This window comes from Apostichopus japonicus, chromosome 8 (genome assembly GCF_037975245.1).
Source record: "Apostichopus japonicus isolate 1M-3 chromosome 8, ASM3797524v1, whole genome shotgun sequence".
Lineage (NCBI taxonomy): Eukaryota > Metazoa > Echinodermata > Holothuroidea > Aspidochirotida > Stichopodidae > Apostichopus > Apostichopus japonicus.
In genome coordinates, this window is record NC_092568.1 from 22,260,265 (window position 1) to 22,286,193 (window position 25,929).

At 37.6% G+C, this 25,929-nt stretch overlaps 1 protein-coding gene across 2 annotated transcripts in view; it reads left to right on the top strand.

Annotated features, from left to right (window-relative positions):
* LOC139971090 (uncharacterized) overlaps nt 1–25,359 on the top strand; it is a 38,347-nt gene extending 12,988 nt beyond the window's left edge. The window contains exons 4-6 of one of the 2 annotated variants that reach the window (XM_071977281.1): nt 2,919–2,994; nt 7,237–7,302; nt 23,835–23,974. In XM_071977281.1, the coding sequence (XP_071833382.1) occupies nt 2,919–2,994; nt 7,237–7,295 (135 nt within the window). In that variant the 3' untranslated portion in view covers nt 7,296–7,302; nt 23,835–23,974. Of the gene's footprint in view, nt 1–2,918; nt 2,995–7,236; nt 7,303–23,834 lie in introns of both variants that reach the window. The other variant, XM_071977279.1, reaches the window with a different exon arrangement.
* Nucleotides 25,360–25,929: the final 570 nt, after the last annotated feature.

The following is a 25,929-nucleotide window of genomic DNA, read 5'->3' on the forward strand; positions in this document are numbered from 1 at the left end:
ACTGATTGCCAAAGAAATGGAATATTTAGTATAAATTTAAAATGAAATAAGTTGTATACTGTAAGGTATTCAGAGCTCCATATCCCACTGATTTCTTGACAAGAGCTAATTTGCTAATTAGCTAATTAGTGCTAATGATACTGTGTAGTGGGAGGCAAACAAAAGCCATGTACAAGCAAACCAAACACCATCGATTGGCATTTCGCTTTCTGTTCTAAACAGGCTAAACCTTTTGTTGGTAAGTACTGCTAGTTAGTAAGTTAAAAACAATAAATAGAGCTTTTATATCTTCAAGTCCAGTTGCCGTAACATCACCATAAAGTACGTTTTTATTGCACCATGTATTGTATAAGATATTAAATCAGATTACACTTTTAGAACAGGTCTATGAGAAAAACCTAATGCAGTACTTGCGTGATAATCTAAATGACACTGCAGTTTAAATGGCATTTAATGTATTTATGTGCACTGCTACTTTACAGACTTTTGATGAGGAAGGGGTGGGGGGAGGGGGAAGGAGGGAACATGCCCAGAAAATAGGAAATAAGCTAGCAAAGGATGAAAACTTTGAGGATATTTTTAATCTGTTTTGTATAGATAGTATTCTATAGATAGTGTTAAGAAACATTGGTTCAGCACATTATGCAGGGCTGACATCAAAATTTGATGAAACCAACATAAATTTTTGTTTACTTTGGGAATGTTAAAATTGGGAAGTAAGAGAGAAAGCAGGCGATGACCCCAGAATGGGTCAGTAGTTTTGCAGTGCTACCTGTTGACAAACTTTGTACCTGGCTCTGTAGATTGGGAGTGTGCCATTCTGCAGTGGAGACAGGTCAGTGTAGTAATTCACAAATACTCAAACCAATAAATGTTAGGGGTAAAGATTTTATTTAACTGAGTAAATGTTTGAATTGAGCCTTGAAAATAAAGTGGATACCATGAGGTTAATGCTCTGTTGAATTACTGTGTGTGGGTTCCTTATTTTTTTTGGTTTGAAAAACTTGAACAAAGTCGATGCAAACGATGATGATGATGATGATGATGATGATGATGATGATGATGATGATGATGATGAAGGCCTTTTGTAGCCTGTAGGGAACAATATATTCCGCAAAGTGAAAACACAGAATATATATAACTGATAAGGTGCATCATCCCAGACTGATTTGTGAAATCCTGCAGTTTGTGTAGACAACCACAGGGACACTTTTGCTTCCAGGCAAGATTCCAAGTGGTTAAGGGTTTGTTTGGTACAGTGCCAACAATTTCAGGATATCCCACTTGTTAGGTGAAACTTCCAAGTGGATTCCAGGTTTGTTTTTCACAAGCTGGTATGTTGTTGTTGGTTAGATAGGGAGGGTACTCTGCTATGGTGCAATCTCTATCAAACCTGCCTGCATTATTGCTGTTAGTTTCATTAGGAGAGGGAAAGAGAGAGACCTGGGAAATGAAAGTATTATGTGTGTGTGTGGATTGTTATTTCCTCTCTAGAATTTGAAGAGCATAGTTCGTTTGATGTTAAACAAATGATGTTTACGATGATAATGTTGGTACCATGAAATGATGGGATGCATACAAGCATACAACAAAAGACTTGGCAGTTTTCTGTGACAGGCTCGCATTGATATATTTTTACTTAACTTAACCATTGGTATCGACCAAGTTTTGTTGACATTTGAGAAAATGCTCCCATATCAGTCTGATTTTGTGATAGAGTGTGTGAGTACTGTACCATAATCAAATATATATACTTAGTATATCAACTCCTTTACCAACTAAATTAAGTTAATCAACTTTCATGATGCTGAACTCCACCCATATCTTCAGGGTTGTGGTACATTCTAGAAAAAGGGAGAATACGTCATGGATGATGGCATGAAGAAGGTTTTGCACTCCCTTGTGACTTGAACATGTCAATAATTTCAAACTCTTATCTTCCTGTTTTCTGTTGTTCCAATCAATAGTCTCTTATCAAGTCAGCCTGCATATCTGTGAAAGACTGATGTCACTCATATATATATATATATATATATATATATATATATATAGAACTATATAGAACTATATAGAACTATATAGATAGATTTCCATGATGAAGATTACTGACTGCCTGGCATATGTTTTCCTTTACTCTCCTTAATTAAAACCAGTACTGCATCCCCAACAGTCAATCAATGATAGGCACGTTTATCCTGCTCAACTGTGGAAGAAGCCACCACGTGTTTCTGTCGCCGAGAGACCTACTGAAGCTTGGGCTGTAACAGTCTTATTATAGTATATATCTACTATCTGCTGATACAGAGCTTAATGCAAAGGTTTGCTGACACAGCATGCATGCATAGTGTCCCTGTTAATTGTGGTTATAATGCATCACTCCTGCAGCAGATAATGCACAGCATTTTTAAACACTGTACGAAATGTGGGGCTTTGATGTTATCACAGACTGTTTTTTCTTCTTTTTTTTTCCATCTCTTTTATTGACTCATTTGACATTTATACAAACAGATGTTATCACTAACTGCTTTTCTTGTGAACTGTCCCTTTCAGAAAGGAACGATTTCTAATGAGGCAGCTTTTTATGATTCCCAGCTGTATTCAATTGATTTGTCAGGAGGTGTGATGGAAGATCCTCCCTTCCCCACACCCACCCACCCCCACCCCCCAAAAAAAAATTGGGGGAAACCTATGGTTTCACTCTGCAATAAAATCTCAACTTAATTCAAATCCTAGTTGAACAAATTTGCTGAACAATGATGAAAATTAACTTCCTGGAGGTTCTCTCACTCTATATAGTATACATGAACACATTTATAATGGAGGATGTCCCAGTGAAGAAAAAGCTGTGAATTTGGTAGAAAATCATGATTATTCAAGTTTCATCATGATTACATGACCACCATTTGTCTATTCTGCAGATTTCAGGGCTAAACTGCCAGACTCAATTGTCCGACAAAGTTCCGTCTTGTTTTTTGCTTGACGAAGAGGATGTAGGTAAATCAGCCTTTGTTTTCTCATCAAGAGATATATGTCTTGGCACTGGCCCAAGTCTCTTTAATACCTTTTGTTTAAGTTAAAGAACTTGCACAAGCTGACCTGGTTGAGTTGAAAATAGTTGAGCAAACATTTTTGTCAGAAATATCTAACAGTAAAATGTTTTTATGCAGAATGTTTTATACTGTGTGTTGTAAATCATGTTGTGTCACTCTGCTTGACTATGTTCAATCCACACAGTCAGTAATAATTGCTTCCATAGTCTCGGAAAGATATTACATTCATGCAGAAATTTGCCGCACGAACAGGTGCAGTAGTCAACGTACCACACACTCTAACATGTGGTGGTCTTTATACTATACAGTAAATATAACATGTTGTACTGTTGAGCTATACAAAGCACATGGCAATCCATGTCACATGATTGGTTGTATGTGCCAGCCAGTATTAAATTGAAGTTAACAACATAGCAGCCACTCTATCGACAAAGGATTGCTATACATGAAAGCGCTGAATGAATGTGCTGCAAACTCTACACACCCTAGGTGTCTTATTGGACAAGGTTAATGGTTAGGTATTCATTGTCAATCAGGGGTTTGTACGTGGTAGGCATGAATGGGACAGAGCTTAGTGAAAAAATGTCTGTAAATGAAAACTCATCTTATATTGATCTAAACTATGGTCTATACTCTTTAATCTACAGTCTAACCTTATTGTGGATTCTACCTGTTGTTCAATTCCAATGTACTTGTTTGCAGTAACATAGCTATCTACATCCAGTTATAATTAGGGAGTGGGTTATTTATCTGAAGATGCAGTGATGACATGTATTTTGCACAAATATTATGTGCATTTGTACATTTATACTGTGTTGAGTAGTGTCAGTTCTGTGACACAAAGCTACTGTACATGTGCAGTGATGCCTAGGCTAGTGTCCTTGTACACTTATTAAATTGTAGTCATTTTCCATATTTGAAAGCTCATTAATTCCTATAATTAGGTGATTACTGAGATAATTAGCAGAGTCATGCATCTCTTAGTTCCGACATCATTTGAGTGAAAATGTTACCCAAGATCCTCCAAACCTGTTAGGATATAAGGAGAGCATATATATTACACTGCTTTACATTTAAGATTAAGAAACAATCTCCCATTCATTGGCTCTACTGAGGTTCCCTTTTCCTGCTGGGCCTCAGAAGCTTAAAAGTTTACATCTAGGGTGAAGATTGAGTTAATTGACCTCGCTAATAATAGTAATACACAGGATACAGGAATTACAGAATCCACTTGCCACTGCTCTTTGAGCCGCAAGTGTAGTGTACTACCTCGTGTTGCTTTGTGATTGTCTTTGTGCTCGAAGTCGAGGAGGAGTGGTTACTAGTAGGTTTGATCTAAGAGCTGTCATGAATGAAGACAAGAACACTCCATATGTATCATAAAGTGGGATCATATGAAGGCATATATATACTGTATCATGGGCATTACTTTTAATTAGATGCAGCCATAGCACATAGGTCTGATAGCAGATCCTATGGTATCTCTCTGAAATAGGGCATTAATCTTTCTATGAAGGTTTTGAAGAATGAACTAAAAATATATGTACTACTTTGTATATCGGACTGCTAACCTAATAGAAGTAGTATAGTTATAGTATAGGCCTGCAGTAGGTACATAATTTATCCATTGTAAATGTTTTTATGCCCAGGTTTTAAAGTGGTGATAAATGTAGCCTGTTTTAGATTCTTATAATTGTGGGGACAGAAACTTGCTTTTACAGATTACTGTAGGTAAGACATTAGTTACAATTCTCTTTTGGTCTTTGCACATGGTTTTTAAGGTGAATTTATCTTGCCAAAAACAGTCAGTTTCTCTTAACCAAACATGACTGGTCAGACTGATTCTGGACTACCACTTACTGTAAGATTTTAAGTATACACTTAGAATTTAAATAACATGTATATGTAGATCCCAGATGGTTTCATAAATGACATTGGCCCATTAGGTATTAATTATGAATTACACAATGTAGAAATGCTCATAGTAGAGTGGGATAACTCTGGAGCTTGTTTTGAGATATATTCATTTACATCCATCTCACAGGGTGGGGTTGGTGCTACAAATTTGTTTGATACCTTTGACAAGTAGGAACACCCAGTCTGTGCATAGCAAAGTGTCATATTAAAGTCACACTTGGTATGATGAGTTGGCAAGAGATTCCTCCATAGCTTCATGATCATGTTCCATAATCAGAGGGTACCTTTCATGTATTCTATTTCACCTCATAATATGAAAATGGAATTTGATGGCTGACAACAGTGGGCAAACTTTTATTAACCTGTGTGTGTTTGTGTCATCCTCAAGTTTCACATCACAAGCACTGTGACAGGCCACCATCAACAAGACTTGTTTGTGTTACCAGAGATAAATTGTGATGGTTAGATTTTTTAGGAGTGGAAAATGTACAGGTTGTCCAATTTCCCTGCTGTGACTATTTAAGAGGCTAGACATACATGTCAACCCCCCCCCTCCCCTGCCTTATGTTTTATTTGTGTATGTGTGTGTGTGTGCAAAGTTGTTATGCACGTTCCTACTGTACTGAACTGAAATTGGACCAGGTAAAATAGCAAGGTAGGGCATAGATATCTACACAGTACCTATTGCGTACGTATTGTGCTCATGTGTCTCTATATTATATAGTGTCTCAATGTGTATAATATATAGAGACCTGCATGACACTGTATACAGTACATCTTGTGCTGTTGTGGCTATATGTAAAGCATACATCTATATTGTTATGAACCAAGTTTAGTAGTCTACATACATACTGTAGCAGTCTATAATACTATATATTATGCTCAGGGTTATGTCTCTATGTGTATATAGAGACCATAGCAATATATTTAGTGTTATGAACTCTATAGTAGTCTACACAGAGTAGAAGCAGCTTGTATTAAATTGTGTGACTGATGGAATTTAGTCAATATCATTGCTTATGGACATGTTAATACTTGCATAAATTGTATAATTTCTGAAGACACTCTACAAGTTTTTATCAATTTACAGTTTCAGTTGGTTAACAGGCCGGGCAGGGTCTTATCTTTTAAAGTGTGGATAAAAGCCAGACCAATGGCTGTCATAATGTTTACCGTAGGAGAGATCTCATTAAGTACCTCACAGCTGTGGGTGAATCTGGGAAAACATCTATAAATAGAATGGAAAGTCTTTGTCTGACATTGATAGTAACACCGAGGCTGTAGTATGCTAATGTAGTTATGTGATTCACATATATACACAAATTTACAGGCTCAACTGTCTAAAAATGTTACAATTGGACTTATTTTTATATGTCTGCCACTTTTAAAGGTCATCAGTATGCATGAATATGCTAGAAAGTGAAAGAGATAAATGATAATGCTTAAATATGCATTTAGTTATAAACAAACCAGCTGTTCTCTGCCACTCTACAAACATTTTCTTATAGATCCTGGATGTAAATATTTGTCAAATGTGACATATTTTAGCGGTCATACTTGCTTAGTAACCTGTCTCCATTATATTCATGTGTTTGTACTGTGTTTTCAATCTTGGTTTATAAACGTGCAACTTTGTAGTTTGAACAGAGCTGTTTAACGGCATATTTAGTTATTTACAATGCAAGTTAAATTGGATACACTTGCAAAAGTCCGCTCTTATGTTGGAAGTAAATTAAGTGGATATGTTTTGTGTCATTTCAGGCTATCAAAATGCTGGTTCAATAGTTGATATCAATGAAAGGTTAGACTTGATTAAAAAACTTAGATATGACCTGTTAAAGTGCATAATAAAAGGGAATATTATTCTGCTTTAAGTTACAGTAGATATTTATATTTATTACTGGGATGATATGAACGATTGGTAAAAAATACTGCCAACCTTTAATAATATCATCGGGTAACAGTCTTGTTATCAAATTATCAATCATATGACAAATGGTTGCTATGGTATTAGCTCTGTAGTATGTTCAGACAAGCTGTAAACTAACTGACACATCAATAAAATATATGGTATGCGCAAACATTGATCTGATTCCTTCAGTTATTAATTTCAAGGGTTAACAACCTCGGAGGCTCATTTCTGTCGTGCTCATCGGTCACCAAATCTGTAGCATTTATTTAGGTTGATAAAGTAATGATCTTTCATAATATAATATGTATTTGTTAATTATGCTAATATTTTGTCTTTTTCTTTGTCTTTTCTCCATAGAAACAAATGAAGAGATACACAAATGGAATATCGTCCAGCAGAGGAGCAAAAGTTGTTAGGATTAAGGTAAGTTACAAGGTTTGGGAAGCCATTTTAGTGAAAATGATCTGAGCACAGGTCTGTAAAAGCAGCGTGCTTGGTTTTTTGTCGGCATCAGGATGTCATGAGCTGGGTTCCATTCACGGATTAAAATATGGAATTATCAGCTTCCTGAAGGCCAGAATTGCAAAACTCAAATTTTGTTAGAGCTGTGATCTTACAGCAGATACAAACAAATCGCCTATATGATTGGAGGTATATAGTGGGAATTAACCTTCTATACTGCCCAAAGTATTTAAAGTTGTAGTCTCTAAGTCAGCCTGCCAACAGATTTTCTATTATGTATCCTTTCAACATTCTAGGTATCTTTCATGAACAGAAAAACAGAATGAGGAAGTTTGCAAATTTTTGTTGTTAAAAAAGAAAGAATCTTTATTAGTCATTAGTTTTCCCTTCCCCTCCCCCCCCCCCCCAAAGAAGGAAAAAAAGTAGTCTTTTCCCTTAATGCTTGTTAAGGCCATGTGATTCTTGGACAGGTGACATCCTGACAACTGCTTTACCGATCCCAGGCCACAAGCAGGATATACAATCAGAAGGTATCTAACTTAATTTAATTACCATACCCTGGGATGTTTCATGGAAGAGTAGAATTAACTAAGTTGCAGCCCATCTCGTTAACTTATTTTTTCTGCCCTGGTGATCCCACCGCGGTCTTTAAATCTCCAGCGATCTTTTTACCGTTTACAGCGAGACGTTGTTTTTGCGGGGTTGTAGAAAAGCTCTCCACTTTGAAAAATAAATTTATGAATTTCGATCCAGATGAACGTGCACTCTTGTCTTCGGAAGATGGAAATCTTTCCGGCAGTCTTGGAAATTTGACACGCATCTGCTGGTAGTCTCCGCGGTCTTGTGCATCTTGTATTTCACAGGACTGAATGAATGAATTGGGAAACACCCTGCAGAATTTTAGGACATCATGGAGAAAAAAAATAGTCATTCATGAAAACAAAAATATGGGGCCTTGCCTTGAGCTGTCATTACAAATCATCTCACACCGCTTGTACTTCCTAGGTAACTGTACTCTTTGTTGATGTTGTCAGTATGGCTACTGCAAATCCTGACTCATGCTAGATGTAGATAGGCCTCCTGGTCTCCACTGCCTCCCAAGGTGTGTGATCTAGTAGAAAGGTTTAGCTTACATATTAGGTTAGCTCCACCTACTGTAGCCTCCTGTGACTTTCAACACACACACAAAGCAGCATAAAACATTTCTGTATTTGTTAACCTTCCTTGCCTTGGAATCTTCATTATACAGTACCTTTACCAGTTAATGACGACTTTTTACGCTTTGAAGAGTTCAAAGTATATGTATGGCCCATTTCAATATTGTATCGATCTTTGATCACCCTCCTACACCCCCTCCTACCAGACACATACAACCCTCCTTCACCCTCTCCTATCACACACATACAACCCTCCTTCACCCCTCCTACCACACACATACAACCCTCCTTCACCCCCTCCTACCACACACATACAACCCTCCTTCACCCCCTCCTATCACACACATACAACCCTCCTTCACCCCCTCCTACCACACACGTACAACCCTCCTTCACCCCCTCCTACCACACACATACAACCCTCCTTCACCCCCTCCTACCACACACATACAACCCTCCTTCACCCCCCCTACCACACACATACAACCCTCCTTCACCCCCTCCTACCACACACATACAACCCTCCTTCACCCCCTCCTACCACACACATACAACCCTCCTTCACCCCCTCCTACCACACACATACAACCCTCCTTCACCCCCTCCTACCACACACATACAACCCTCCTTCACCCCCTCCTACCACACACATACAACCAATAGACTATGGAATCAAACATGCAGAATCATTGTGCATTGTATGAGGAGTACACTATCATCACAGACATGCTCGGCATCAGCTATTAACCTCTCCCACTGCTTAGTTACCTGTCTCCTCCCAATATGTGGACTCTAATCACCCCAGCTTCTTTCAAGAATCAGTCACATGTTAAACACTGCATTCATGTCAACTGTGAGCTGTTCAACAATATTTTAGTATTTTTCAACAGTCCCTTATTAGAGTGTGTAGGACTGTTGGAACATATTTCGTGTCTGGTCCCCACAATAGGTTTTGGCCGATTACAAGAAAGAAAAAAATGGGAGACTTGATGTTAAATTAATGAGCAAGCAAGAACTTGTGTGTACATGGACGGTGTGTGTTTTGCATGCAGAAGCAGTAGCCTCGTATTAGTGCTGGAACGCTCAGAAGAATGGGCTGTTTTTTTTTCGAATGTGGTCCTTAAGATACAGCGTAGAGCTTGTTCAAATATCATGAGTTGCCTTGACTCTTCAGAATGTAGGTTTATCATTCTCTCCCATCTCGCTCTGACATGTGTTTGGTTTGTTGACCTAACCACTTGAAGTCTTCTTAAATGTAAAAAAAAAAGACAGGTGCATTTAAACTCAAGGAACTCGTCTAGTTGTAACTGGAAGAGTTTAATTGAGTCGCTTGAATTCTGGGCAAACACTGCGGTTGCGAGTGGTAGTGTAAAGCCAACATCACTTCATTGTGAAGGTCATTGTTTTAGAGCGTGATGTTTCCATTGTATAAGAGAGTTTCATTTCTTGGTAGGTGACCAAATTTGGTCTCCTTTCTAGCATATTTTGTGGCCATCTTTGAATTTACAGATTCATATATGTTTCTCAGGATTGAACAAAATCTTCAGTTTTCTTCCATATTGAATTTCCTGTGCAAAGCTTTGAAACATGATCAATATTTTTTATATTGTAAAAAATTTTTTTTGGTATAAAGCACCAAGTCGTAAAGATAGTGATATTCATGTCCTGTATTACAGGCACCATTGTAATAATGTAAATATACACAAGCTGAGCTAGTTATGTGAGCGGAAATCCCAAGCAGGATATTTTACACCCTTTTACAGTCATGAAATGGTCATTTTATGGTTGACTATAATAAGGCATAAGGTACTTTCCAATGTTTGATAGTTTAAGGTTTCCTGGTAAAAATGCAGCTTGCGTCAGTACCTATAGTACCATTTGTAATATATGCTTATATGTCAGTTTGATGTTGCAATGGGCAGAATGAAAATCCACCGTGGTCCTGTGACTGATTTCATTGTAAGGGAGTAGTAGTACTGTACAGGGATTCCCGTAGTATTATGTGACGAAAGAATTCCAAGGTTAAAAACAGGAAGTGCTTCATGGAGTAAACGTTTCCGTTATTTCTGTGGCATGGGGCATTTCTCTGCATGCAAGATCAATAAACCATAAGAGATAACATTTAAAGGGTCGTCTGTGCATATGATCATCATCATTACCTTGATCTCTCTTGTTAGGGCCTCGTATCATCAATTAACATTTACCCAACGAGAGAGTATCTCTGCCCCTTTCGTCTGCAAGGAAACGGCTTAAATGTTTTGTTCCTTGATTATGAGGGGAAAAAAGGAGAGGTAATATAATGGCATCTACTGTACAGACATTCTCCTGATTTTATATTAAGTTGGTCTAGTTTAAAGAGGTTACCATATTCAGTATGTTATTTTGAGAAAATTATGGTGGCCCTTTGAGATCATTAGTCCTAGGGAAACCCTACTTTTCGTGAAATGGAATGCAAAGCTAATTGGGGTGCAACAGTGTGTATATGTGCATGTAATTTGGGCTTTAGGACTTAGTCATTTATCTGCCGTACTATATTACGGACTCAAAGACTACACTTACAGTAGGTTGTCAAAGACCTTGCCTTATTAAGGCACTTTAGGTGTATCTTCTCTGCCCCTTCAGGAAGTATGTAAGTTAATTATTAAAGCCATAATAATTTTCTGGAATGCTGTTGTAATTGGGAAGACACCTTTGATCCAGCCAGGTTTGGTCTCAGTACAGCAACTTTTGATAGGTTTCAAATTATTGTCAAAGCCATGGTCATAGAACAAGAATTCTATTCAGTGATATTACATACCATAGTGTATGAATTGATCTGATTGAGTATGCCTCTTTGATGAAATCATCTCAAAGTTTGCATTGACGCAAATATATTGAAAATTGTCATGCATGGAATCTCTACTCCCCACGGATGGATCTTCCTTCACGTTAGCAACCAATCGCCTTGTCACGTGACGTTGCATAATACTTGTGCGAGATTGTAAAATGAATTGGTGGTACACAAACCCTCTCTGAAATTCTTGGCATATTAGTTCTGCTAATTTTGTACCCAGCGAGATATAGATGTGTTGTTGTTTCCTTCTGCTTTCCAACAGGCCCTCTGCATTCCCGAGCAGCTACTTTTCCTTGAACCCAGTCCCAAACAAATATGATTTAAGGCCTTAAGGGGTATGGATATTTAATTGTTTGAATCAAAATCATTACGGAGAGAATTGAGTGATAGGTTTGTTAGTGGCTTTTGTCAGTGTGAGAGAGAAGTAGTGAATTATGAGAAACATGCCAGCAAGGGTAAGGTAGCCCCAAAGACCATGACAGACTTAATCAATTCAGCACCGTTCCTAGTTACTCTGGAGTTTCGGTTGGAAAACAAGTTGGTAATTGCCACAAGCCGATCTCAAACACTTGTGTTCCAGTTTCTCAACTGGAGTTTGTTGATTCTGTGTTTAGTAAAATCTAGGCTTTTATTACAACCAGAATATGTGGATGCTTATAATAATGAAACTGTTTTTTGTAACCAGGCAAAGTTGGAGAAAAAAAACTGCTTTATAAGTTCATATGACATATGCTGCCATCTGCAAGGTTAATTTGGATAGATTTGTTTCCCCATAAAAAAGCTTTCAGTTTGTTAGAAAGGGTGGGTTTGGAATCATCAAAACTACTGTTGCGGGAAGAGTTGGCAGACTGTAACTTTCACGTAAATTACATGTTAACATCCCTCTAGGAGTTTGTCGAGCCAAGCAGAACTCCATAATACTCACATTACTAGAGCACTAGTTAGACTATACTATTCCCTTGAAAGCTGGCTAGCAGTATATAGCCTATGTGATGGTGATGACATGGGTTAATGTGTGTGTGTGATATCTTGGATTGTAAACATGCTCACTTCAAAATTACCAAGGTGGTGTAATTAATTTCATATTTGGTTTGTGGATAATGAGGGATCCACCCACGAACCTTATTATTTTATCGTCATAAATTGAAGTCAACAGATGTCAGTCTGAAAAGTCTGTAACCAAAGTTAAGTATAAAAAGTAAACAGCTTGGATGAACATACAACTTGTACAGTATGTACAGTATATGGATCCACCATGTCCCTCAATCAGTATACATACTCCATGTGCTGTTATGTGTTATCATATGTAGAGATTGTCTGGGATATGAAGAAGCATTCAAACATGTTTGATAGCTCTGCAGGTTGCAGACTTTGACTTGTAATGCTGCACCAACTTGACAAAAGGCTCAGGTTATAAGTCATAACTGTTCACCTTAATCTAACACAGAGACCTATACACATCTGGTTACAACAGTTCGTATATATTCCCAGGCTAGGAAATTTGTTGTTCTGCAAAAGTTTATTGTGAAATACTGTACTAATTTCATTCGCGCCTCGCTTACCTGTCTCCCCACAACCTCAGCACTCTCATCCTACCTTGCATAAAACAAACTGTTAACCTTTTAACAATGTGCACCATCTATGGCAAACATGTGAAATTTGAATAAAATGATTGCTCGCTTGTCTGTGATGAATCTTAAGTCCTGTTTATACCAGACCCGAGCACTGTGTTCAGCTCCTCCGTTTGGAGTAGATTCTGTAGGGTAAACTTGGATCAGACCCTCCGAATGACCAGGATCGATGGGGAAGTTTCAGACCCCCGCAAATCTGTTTCAAATTTGTGATGTAAACGTACGGTCAGTGCCTTACATGCAGTGATTGTACTTTGTATTTCTAAATGAAAAAAGATGGATATCACTTTGTGTATTAACATAGGTTTATGGTTAACAAGCTTAACAACAATTTAATGAATGTCTTCTCTTTCTTCTTGGCGTATTATAAACTAAAGAATTGTTTTGATCTAGAATGAAGTGCAAAGGTGAAGTATATGAACAACTCAGATTAACTGTCAAGGGTTTATCATTTTGAGAGGTGGGTCATTCCTGTCTACCCGAAGTGTCAATATATTTACATACAAACTAGAATCAGAAAGGGAAGAATGTTTGTTTTACCTTCAAGCTAACCAAGGCAATCTATCCTATTAATACAGGTGGTATTTGTTCGACAGAATGTAATTACGATAACAAGTGCTTGTTCTTTCTGCCAGGGTAAAATCGGTTGTTCGATAACTTCTATTGCACCTGTTTAGTTTGTGTCCTTGCCAAAGAACAATGTTTTCAAGGAAGGGTTGGGAACAAAGGCAAAGAAATAAAAAAGAAAAAAAATAGCAAATGATTCTGAAACTGCACGGTTGGCTCCCTTTCCTCGTTCAATCCGTCTGCTTGCTACACAGTAACCATTACGATAGTTTGTTTGTCAGTTGTCGTTGCCACTCTCTTCCCTTCGTTCAGTCACAACTGAAACAGCCCTTGGTGTGGTGATTTATAAAGCCTTCCTTCAGGGCATGTTACCTGTGAGAAATGTTAGTTTACCAGTTGATTTATAATACATGTGTAAACCTTCTGGCTTCTCTCCAAAAGTATACCACAACACATTTACTAGCAGTGATATCCTCATATAAAGCAGTTCAGCTAACATGTGATAGTTAATAGGACTATTCAGGTTTTCTAACCATTTGTGGGTGTGTTCCGTTTTAGAGAAGGCTGCAAAAGAACAGGATTCAAGATTTGTTAATTTCCATTTGACATGTATACACAACATGATATTATTTACTCCCAATGTTTTAATGTGTAAGAAAGCTTGTACAGTAAAGGATATCTGTAATGGGCAAGGGTAATGCCTTAGTTAACCTATACTGCATTCACTACGAAGTTTGATATTACAAATGATTTCCCATTTACTGTTTAACAAATAATTTGTTAATTTTACCTTTTAGTAGCTGTTAGAGATATCTAAGTTCAATATTTTCAATTAAGATTGTTTTGGGGGGCCTCCATTTTTGCGGGGCAAATAAATGTTTGAGCCAGTTTGTCTGGGAACAATATTTTTGGGACCATTTAGGCGCAAACTTTTATCTGGCCCAATGCTTTGGGAGGGGCCAAGGTTTAAAATTGCAATAACTACACAACCTTGAACTGGATTGTATCCAAACTTGGACTACAGCACATTGGTTAACAGCTGGTACATGTTGGCTTTAATAAACATTTTTTGAGCCAACGTTTTTCTGGACCCAATTTTGGATAGTGCCATTTGCCTCTTGTGTTAGCATTTACGTAAGTATTGGAATGTCTGCTATGTCACCTGACCATGAATGTGAAGTTGATACTATGCATATTCATAAGAGATAGTCAATAGTCATTATGTATCAACTGAAGTTGGTATGATGATAATATTGGGTGATGGCATGTATACAACACATATTTTCCCTGAAGCAAGGAAAGATAGTGCCCATTGGGCTATTGTTCAATTTAAGTTCCACTTTCTATATCAAGTAGAGCATCATATCCTTTGTAAATATATGATGACTAGCACATTTTACGACAGTGTATTGTTAATATTATAACTCATGTCTAAACTGAAGCAATGAGGAAAGTTTCTGTGGTTGGTAGATCGTGGTTGGCAGTTGCTGTTCATAGGTCTCTTAATAGGCAAGGCTAGTCATGCCCCGATTCTTCCTTCAGTTTCTATGCACCTTTGTACAGTGTTATACATGTAGTATTTGGTATGAATTAATACTGCTAGGTCACCATGAATTGATATATCATACAGATGGTATAATAGTTGAAACTGTATGCACGATATACTGTTAGTTCCTCTTGACTTTATACATGACAAGATCCGCCAATGTAGGCAAGGCGAGTCATGCCCGAATTCTTCCTTCAGTTTCTATGCACCTTTGTACAGTGTTATACATGTAGTATATGGTATGAATTAATACTGCCAGGTCACCATGAATTGATATATCGTACAGATGGTGTTATACCGTTAGTTCCTCTTGGCTATGTACATGACAAGATCCATGGCCAGTGTGAGTGCAGTGGATAAACACAGGGCTCCTTTCTTTCCACAATGAACTTAAGGATTTCATCATGCAACCACAGTACTATCCTACTGAAATTACAGTAGTAACTTAAATAACTAGATATGCTGGCATGCTGGATATTTTCTATTGTACGTTAATGTCTTTTTAGTGGTATACTAACTGTAGGGCAACCATGTGAAATAGTGAAACAAACAGTGAACTGTAGACTTCTAACAATGTTCAAATACACTATGAAGATAGTTTTAGGATAAGGTAGGCAACAACAAAGAAGCCTAGCTTTATATAAGATCCTCTGCTTGTGAAAGGAGGTCATCTATCATGTGATATCATTGGTTGCTGGAGCAGAGGTTAGATCTAGATCCTTTGTTCAATGAAAGCTAAAACCCAAAATATCTTGAAAAGGAAAAAGAGTGATGAATGATCTATTGACTTAATCAAATTAAGACCAAACAACGAGAGACAGAGACCATTGTCATTGGTGAAAGTCCTGTTTCCTTTCCAAAATAAGCAACGGGAAGGAAAGTAGAGAAAAGGAAAGACAAGAAAATTATTATTTTAGTGATATTAAAATAGAGAATATTTTTACTTTCTGGCTTAAAGAAGTTTTTCCTCTGGCAAAATAAGAGGGGAATTTATTTGAGCAGTGAGGTTAAAACTGGCAGGTGGGGGGTCACCAACATTTCCCCTGCTACAAAATATTGCTGTATATTCAATACCCAGTCAGGAATATATGCAAGAACACTCTGTGTTTCTTACATATATATGCTTTGTCAGTGTAGCTTTGTAGCTTTGTCATTTTAAGGCTCAAGGTTTATCATTGTTATGATGCAAAACATCATAGCAAACCATGTTACAAATTTCACATTATTTATGACACACTTTATCTATGGTACATACTGGTATGTGTACTTTTGATATGTCCATGGAATGCAAGAGATCAGGAAAAAAAATTAAAGTCAACCTAAATATAAAGCCAGCTAGCGATGTAGATTCGATCCACAGACCCACCCCCACCCTTCTTTTTTCCTGAAAAAAAAAGAGAAAAAATTGTTTGCAGGGCACTGATTTTAGCTGAAAGCCTTCTGCAATTGCCTTTTACGGGGTTCATAAATTGTAATGGCTTTGTGGCTACCCTGTCCTTTCCAGTGTTAGTGCTGCAGTGAATTTATAGTTGTTTTCATTGGCTGTTGAAGATTTCCCACTCTCTCTCTCTGGATCCTCTCCTCTTCTATTCATATTGTTATTTGATTGATGATAAACCGAGATAATGGACATAAAATGTTGTGGCAAAAACTAGTTTTTGCTGGGTGTTGTGTGTGAGATGGGGCGTAAGTAACAAACTGTATGGCGTGATGTATGTGGAGCAGATAGGATGATAATTGGTTGGAAGCCTTGGAGGTTGCTCAGAGTCTACTTTTCAGTCACAGCGTCATTGCTAGAACACGAGAGAAAGAGAGCCGTCAAATTATGCAATTACCCCGAAAAGTGGTATGAAAGCTATAGATGCTGCAGCAGTCTGGATGTGGTTTGACAAATGACTGCTGCCTATAGCTGCTCTGTACAATTATCGCAACAGCCATCTATATAGGCAAATGGGCAGGCTTTTGGGATTATATCATTAGCTCTTGATTCTGTTGGATGCTATAGATAAAACCAAAGTCTGCAAGAATCTGAGAAGGAGTGGAGGGGGGGAGGGGCGGTTGAATGTCTGAATGGACCCAAAGTGGTCTGGTATGGTTTATTTGGTCGTTGATTGATTGTTTTTTTTGTGATCGATTTATGTGTTGTGCACACACTCATTGGTAGAGAGATTGATGAACAAATTACCTATTTACGAAAACAAGTTAACAGTTTTTGCTTCAAAATTAGAATTTTAACAAGAGTCGACTGACTTTGAATAACAAGCCCTGATTGCCCATAGTAGTTCTTTCACGCCCACTCACCCATATAACCTCTAGTACCTCCCTATAGACAGGGCTTGCTTCTTTTCAAGGAGTCTTCCCTTGTCTGTGATAAATGAAAACCTAGTAGACCATGGTCAGAGTCAATGCCACAGTTTTGACTCTCCTGTTTAGTTAAGCCACAATGTGTGTGAATTACAACAATTTGTTTTATCAGGTTGCTCTTTGTGCTATTCAAGCATAAGCAGCAACATGTTGAGATAACCTCTGAATAGAACAAGCTAGGAATTTTAGACTATGAGGGTATCAGAGAGGACCCCCCCCCCTCTCCCACATCTCCATTCCTAATTTGGTCTGCAAACTTGTGTTTTTTAGTAGTCATTACTTATTTGGTTTTACTTTGGTCATTTGGTCACTTGGTCATTTGGTCATTTGGTCATTACTTATTTTGGTCATTACTTATTTGGTAGTCATTACTTGTTTGGTTTTACAAGAATGACAAAGAACAGAAGGAAATCAATGATATCATGACCCTGCTGTTAATTCTGTAGAGATGCTCCTGTATTGGGAGGGGTTGGTTCTCCCACTGGATTTAGTCCTTGGAAATTTGGAATCCCCCACCCCCACCTCCACCCCAACCATCTCAGTGACAATTTATATGGCTCTTTAAATGGCTGTATTCCTTTCATCAAGATTGTACTTCTTGCCCATACATATGGTAATCGTATTGCTGCTTGAAGACACCGCTGGGTCCTGCGTACATTTCTGTCAATCCCTGAATGTATTAAGTTTGCTCTGAATGGTTCGGTTTAGCGATGTTCTGATGTACACATTAATTGCAACAATAGTTAATAGCCTGTCAGCTAGGTCTGAAGTCCCTCAAACCACACTTTGTTCTGACAATTTGTGATTGAAAGTATAATTTATATATTACTCAGCCTCAAACTTGTGCAGAATTGATGAAACAAATTTTTGTCAACTTGGCCCACTCGGCCATTTTTCGGTCATCTTTAATTGTCCCAGGGAGGTCTTCTTGGGGTAGCGATAATATATTGTAAAAGCTCTCTGCAAAACTTTGCCACAAACTAATTTGCCGTTTGAATTTAAATACAGGTGATGTTGAATTTATTCTTTGGCCTGCTGCTGTACATAGTGGAATTGGGGTGAATGATGAATGTGTTTGCACAAGCTCTTGTGAGCGTTTTACGGTTTTATTCTGCGGTCAGAGGACAATAACAGGGTTAAAAAACTGATGAAAGACCAAAAGGCCTTGGCACGTGCTGTGAGAATAGCCTTTGAAAGCTGGCTCGTGGAACTGACGACTAGCCCACTCCTTTGAAAACAAGATCTTATTTTGTTTGATCGTAAGGTGTAGTATTTGGCAAAATTTGAATTTTTGAGTGAATAGGTGAATATTTCTACATGAATAGGGATGAAAGCAATTTGAGCAGCCTGTCTGTATGAGTCTTTTGTGATTAGACTATGAAGCAACAAAAGGCAATTTATCCGTCTGTTGTTGTAAGGGTTTCCAACTTTGCTCGGGTACAAAGAAGCTTCTCAAAAAGGTGGTGGAAAGTGACAATCTTTTGTAGTCAATCACGGGTCAGGTGGGGTGGTGTCACTTCATTTACTGTAGAGCTGCAAAACAAGACAAAAGGGGGGGGGGGTGGGGGAAGAAGTGCCCAGGGACGAAACTCGTATCAAGTTGACCTTATAAAGGAGTTGCACTGGTGAATGGACCAGTAACGTGGAACTAGTTTATCTTGCAAGTCTAAATTAAGGGTTCAGGAAGAATTTTGTCAATGACCTATTACATTATGTAAGATTGCAGAAAGAGTTAGATGCAATTATTATTAACTATTAGTTTTAATAGTCAATATCAGAGAATACAGTGAAAGGTCATCCTCCAGTTACCGGGGGTTACGGTAAAGCAGAGTAGCTTTTTTACACTTATTTACAGTTTTTCATATTCTACCAACACACACCGAAAAAAATCCAGCATTGTGTTGTACCGGTTTTTGTCGTTTGCGCATTCATGATCCTGTAAAAAACAGTGAGTTCTTAGGAAATAACTGGGTATTGATTTATGGAAAGGGTTGGTAATACTAGTAGTCTTTAGGTTTACCTGGTGATTCAAAAGCCACTGCAGTTTTACACGTGAAATGTAGACCTTTAGGGTCAACAGGGCAGGCCTATTACCTAGAAATATGTCAGGAAGTGCAGAAAATTGAGGTAATTTGTGTTTCACAAAATTTCAAAGACTTGTTGTGATCGAATTTAAATACAATGCACTGATTTCTTGTACGATTACAGTATGTGTTATATTAGACACACATGTTCACCTGAGCGTTATTGAAACGATGAAGAACGAATACTGCTGTTGCGACTCGACCAACTTAATCAAACGTACTACCTCATCAGATCTCTATATTATTGTTCATCAATGCAATTTCTATAGTCCCTGCTTCATCTCTGATGAAAGAGGTCTGTAACAGTGGGTGTTTTTGTTTCTGCCCCGATTCACATCTCTCTTTACAAACCAGGAAATTCTCCCAGGGTTTCACTCCGAGTTAGAAGGAAACGTAATTCTCTATCAATTTAGTTCAGCTCTTGAAGTCAGATCTCGTTCAGAATGGCTTATGAAAGGAAAGGGCTAAATGTTCCGAGACGGGACTGAGCAATTCGAGAACAATGCTTTGAATTCTGATCACGGAACTTAATCACGTCTAGAACAATAAGAGCGTATATTCCGAGGGACCATGTTTTCTTACTAGGTGGTTCGAATTTGAAAAATATAGATCTAGAAAAATGTACACGTGAATCCATTTGTCTAAACAACCTTTTATTTTGTAGTTGCTAGTTTTGCACTAAACTGCCCTGCCGCATAGGCATAGAAGAAAATTGTTTTGAATTCCCCTGAAGTCCTCCTCCATCTGTGAAAGACAATTTTGATTTATAATCCAACCTGGTAATTTTCACCCATGATGTTCTCCGTTTTTTTCGCGACCTGTTTGACCTTTCAATATCATCACTCACTAAACCATTCTTTCTTTTTTATTTACCTTCATATCCTATGATTTATTAATGTTCCTGGAGAAGGTTAATCCTCCTTCACAACCAGGTACAGGATTAAAAGATTTAATGTCAACCTCTTAATATGTCAGATAAAAAAAATAATATTAAAGAAAAACATGAGGGTACACGTTGCATATATGATATGTGCATTGAAATTATACATATTGTCACTATGTTTATTGCCGTACCATATCTTGTATAATGCCAAAAAAATATGATAAATGATTGGAAGAATTAATAAAAATGGAGCTATTTTGGCAATTTCAGTATAGTGAGCTACGATATGATATATTTACATTGCTTTTGAATGCACACTCCAGGAGATATAATAAATGATTTCTACAGCAGTGTCTATAGTATTGATATTAAATCTGCATATGGCGAAATAGTGTGGATTGACACATATATTTTCTACAGTGCATTGAAGCAGTTTTCAGGAGCTGGCAAATCAACTGCAGATTTTATAATTATTCTTGGAAGTGGGTGGTGAATAATTTTCTTGCAATTTTTATACAGGGAGCAAAGAAAAACTTCATCTATAATGGTTAAGCTTTCACCAAACTCTTAGATCTAATACACTGTAGCCAAATTATGGGCTTCGTACTCAGATGATTTCGCATTCTGTTTATTAGTTGTCATTACCAATCATTGTATCCATAGAAACACTAAGGTTATCTGAATATATCTAAAAGACGTTTCATCCTGCCTTTATGAGCAGGTGATGATATGCTACCCTTTGTTTTAAGAAAAGTGTTTTGAAAGATTGGACAATATGATTTACTAAACTACAAATTTCTCATCTCCCCCTACTCCACTAGACAAATAAGCTTTGGCTGCTCTTAGTCTCTGTAAATATATATCAAACTGCAACAAACAGATAGTGTGCCAGTGTATCTGGTCAATAGGTCAGTAGTCAATCAACTAATGGCTGTATATCTTCAGACTGACCGGTCCACAGACAGCTGTTGGGTGATTGTTGATTGGTGGACATCACAAACAGTTACTCTGACAAAAGAGCTCTCTAAATTTAAAACCCGTCATCCAGAGAGAGGCACAAAACAAAGAATGCACTGGAGTCCTCAGGCCTCATCATATCAGGAAGTATAGTACAGCACGGTCAATCTTACAAACAATATTACAGGATGATAAGCCCCTCATTTCAGAGCTGACACAGGAGAGATTTACTGGTTCAAAGATAGTAGTAGATCCTTTCAGATGATGACGATGATGATGACTGGGCTGGTCTTACAGATCAGCAGGATGTTTATTTTCCTCCCTGTAAAGGATATCCTTCCCTGTAGTGATAGATGACCCCACAGGTCAAGTTTATTTGTGAGAAATATATGTAGGGAATATCTCATTTATGTGACAGTAGTTGGGCTGTAAATGAAACTAGTGACCTCATAAAAAGGTTTGGTATACCCATACTCTCTTAATGGTGTAACCAAGAACTTGTTTGCCATGAATGTTGGCCGCCATGTTGATGAAGAATCTGATGGCATTTATGACTCACAGACATAGTGACTTGAGGGGGGCCCTGGTGATGATTACAAAATCTCCATCAAGGGTCTTGGCAATTTACACTGAGAGGTCAAAAGGTACTGGGTTTAACTTCCTGAGAGGAATGAAAGTTTGAAAGAAGTAGTCTTTAATTGGGTGGTATATGTACTGGACATTTTATTCAACACTTAACAAAAAATAATTCACTGCTAATAAGCCATGAAGATTGCTAAGACCAGGAAAATAGCACAAAATCCTAGAATGAAAGAAAAACGAGAGAGAGAAAAAGAAAAACTTAACTATTTCTCTCAAATATGCTACAAATGTTAACTAGGGTCACTCCTCTATAAACTTTGAACAAGCATTTTACTGTTGATATTGGATCAATTGTTGCCTCACAGACATATTGTTGTTATTATCTAGCATATTTGCTAATATGATCTAGCATATTTGCTAGATCATCTTAGCATATTTGTAGTCCTCAAATGTCTAGTGATAATTTGAAGCCCGGTCAGAATATGGTCCAATTTTGGGGGGCATCACTGAAGACCTAGCTTTCATAGGGAGACTGATACAATCGACTGATATTAAAAAAGAAAAGATAACAAAGGGGTTAGGAGGCAAAGTACTATATAGGTGTTGTAATTGTATAGTACTACAGAATCTACATAACAAACTGAGATGTACTGTATTCTGTTGTTGTCTATATTATACTGGTATACAACAGCTGTATGGCTTACATGCAGTCTGCACTTCACATAATTAGCAATTGTCACGGTATTAAACCATCAACATTGCAATATATGCATATTAGAACTGGAAAGGAATGAATTCACGTTTGAAACTCTTCAAATTTATCCTCGAAAACCTGCAAACTGTTTGACAGATGAGTGGTTTTTAACTTGCCTCCCCCCCCCCCCCCCCCCACAAATTGTTGCATGCCATATTTGAAACAAACTTGGTAGAAATTTCAAGTAGAGTACTTGTACAGTAGGATCCCAATAACAAAGCAAAAATCGCTGCTTTGAACCAGACAAAAAACAAAACAGATCTAGCATATTTATAACTCCCAAGTGTGAATTGATTAGATTGGAAGGAGATCTAGTGCCAGCATACAATCTATTCTCTTAGTGCCACGAGTGCCAATTAGGCTGTGCTGGTTCGTTTCGTAGTACTGGATTGGTCATGTAGTTGAAGTTACTCCCAAGATAGATCTACTACCGTTGACATAATAACAATGGTATCAGGTCTCCCCTTCTCATCATAGGATTACTCCCTGTACTGATGTAATATCTAGCCCTCGTCTCAGCTGGTAAACATCATTAATTTATTCGATCCTCAGCCTGCTCAACATATATAGTTAGAAGATAGCTGGAGATTTATTTGTGTGGATATCAGTCAGTGCTCCTCCCTTGCATTACAGACATTATTTTTTGATATATATACGAAAATTGCTAAACAGATGCACTATTAATAGTTAGTAGCAAATTGAATTGCAGACTCGCTGTTCTGGAAAGCAGATGGTTTGCAGTTGCCATGGCATTGTAATAAACAATTTGAATACAATTTGATATTTGAATCCTCGTCGAGATGATGGGGCGCGTGAGGCAGGATTTTACTCGAACAGTCAGAATATTTCATTTAGTTGAGTTACGCTGCGCAAGAGAGAGATTATTAAATACAATTTAATAATGTTGACCATGAATGAAAATCAAAGACTATGAAATGATGATATTTGGATTGTCAAATTTACCTAATATTATGCAAACAAAACTGGCATTAGTTCAGGGTTTTAAACTCGATTCCATGTATTTTTTCTCAAGTTCATTTCCAATGCTCTATGATACAACATTGTGTGTATATATATATATGAATAAAATATTATTAAAGATTATTATTTCTTTTATCTGTCATTGTTCTTGCAGAGTATCACCCTGAATAACATGAGCAAGTTACCTCCCAGGCTGTTGTGTGACCCTGCAGTATTCTCCTTCAAATCATTGAGTTCCATCAACCAGATGACCCCCGTGGAAGAACCAGTGCTAGCAGCATTCTAGGGAACATTCTGTCAGATTATCCAGAGGTTTACTTTTAGCAAAGCGACAGACGGGGATTATTGTCTAGATTTTTCTCGTTTTCAGTAGATCGCAGCCGCCATCTAAGGATGTGTGAAAGAGCAAATTATTATCAAGTTTCTTTTATTATTTAAAGACGGCGGATCCAGAGGTACGTCACCACCGTATTAAAAAAAATGGTGAATGGTACGAACAATAAATTCCATCGGTTTTGGTCAGTGAAGGAAACGGTCGCGAGGTTCGAGGAGCACAATGTGGTGGATAGAAGAGAGAAAGAATTAGAGCCTCGTCCTCGTGAACATCTTTTGTATTCATTATTCTGGCCCGTTTTGGGAGTTTTTTTACACAGTTTTTTGGCAAACTGTGTGCAAGCCATTCTAATTTGGTACTTATTCGATAAGTGTTTAGTTTGAACTGTACGTTTTAAGCAGGTCTGTTTTGTGGTTTTTTTCTTCTCCCAAATAGAAACACGTTGACAGGTGGTGCCTTTTTCCTTTCAATCCCATTTTGATATCATCAAGTTTTGAAACAGAGAAGAAGTAAGATGGTCAAAAGAAATAAAGATTGATTTTGCTGACACATTTTAGAAGTCATAACATTTTTTGGCTTAGATCTATTCTTTGTCAGCATAGTGTGTTGGTTGGGGGGGGGGGGGGAGATCGAATATAGGGGTCATAGTAGACTCCCTAAGATGAACAAACTTCTTTTTGTTCATTTCATTCGTCACAGCATCTCATCCAAAGTTATTGTAACAAGTAGTAATAGTGTGCAGGTTTATACCTAAATGTGTGTAGAAAGTGCCTTCCTTAACTCTTTACTTTTTTGTTTTTCTTCTTCTTCTTCAAACTATGTGACTTGAGTTTGGATTCTGTTTTTGGTCAGTTAGCCACTTTTCTGTTCCATTCCTACTGCTGCTGTGTGGAAGAGAGATTAGCTTCAGTTTTAAACTCTGTTATTTCAAAGAGCTTAACAAAAGAAAAAAAAAGGAATTCACCACAAGTTGTTTAAAACTGCTGAAAACCAAGTGGTAAAGTCCCCACCTGATATGGTGATATTATTTTATTCCTGGAGTCATAAATTATAGGCTATGGGAAGTACAGAGAAATACGACATCTATTGCTATATGGTATTAAACCTTTATGAGGTTGTTATGAAAGCTCTCCAGCTTTGTGAAGACTTGCAAGTCTCCCTGAAGTAACAGGTGATGAGTAATACCTGACCCATGGATGACCTTTTTTTTTTATGATTATTATTTAGGTCACAATGAAGCTGTTGGAAGGCCCAGAGGCTGAACATATATATTGATAGATGATGGTTGTAATATAGTATAGTCTGCTACAGTGATAGTGACTATATACAGATAGGAAAAAACAAACTACAGCTTCATCAGAATAGATTGTCAAGGGTCTCTTTGTTTAGGTAATACTGGGTGTGGGAGATTCCTGTTAACACAGGCTTTGTCAAGTTCTATGGAGATGGATTGTCAATATTTTCTGTCCTTGGGTTCAGACCTTTTGTGAGTGGGCATGTCTGAACATGATGGCAATACTGCTCTCTCCCATTTTATTCACACTTTGAACAAGTCTGGACTTGCTCAAGCATGCAAAACTTGTATACCCTGTGTTTTTGTAAGTATAGGAATTGCTCGCTGCAGCTTAGCTTTTTATCCCAGCATGCAACAGTGTGTATATGTGTGTATATATGTATGTGTGTATACATATGTATGTACATATATATATATATATACATATATATATATATATCAACCATCTCACTGACTTTAATAATATAGATAATTTGCTTTGGTAATACAACACAGCTACCTCATTGAGACTTTCACAGCAAGTGTGGCTTGTAGAATAGCTGAATTTTGTTCTTTCTTTCTTCAATCTAAACAGTGCTGCCATGATACAGAGAGAGAGAGAGTGAGGGATGAATTTTAATC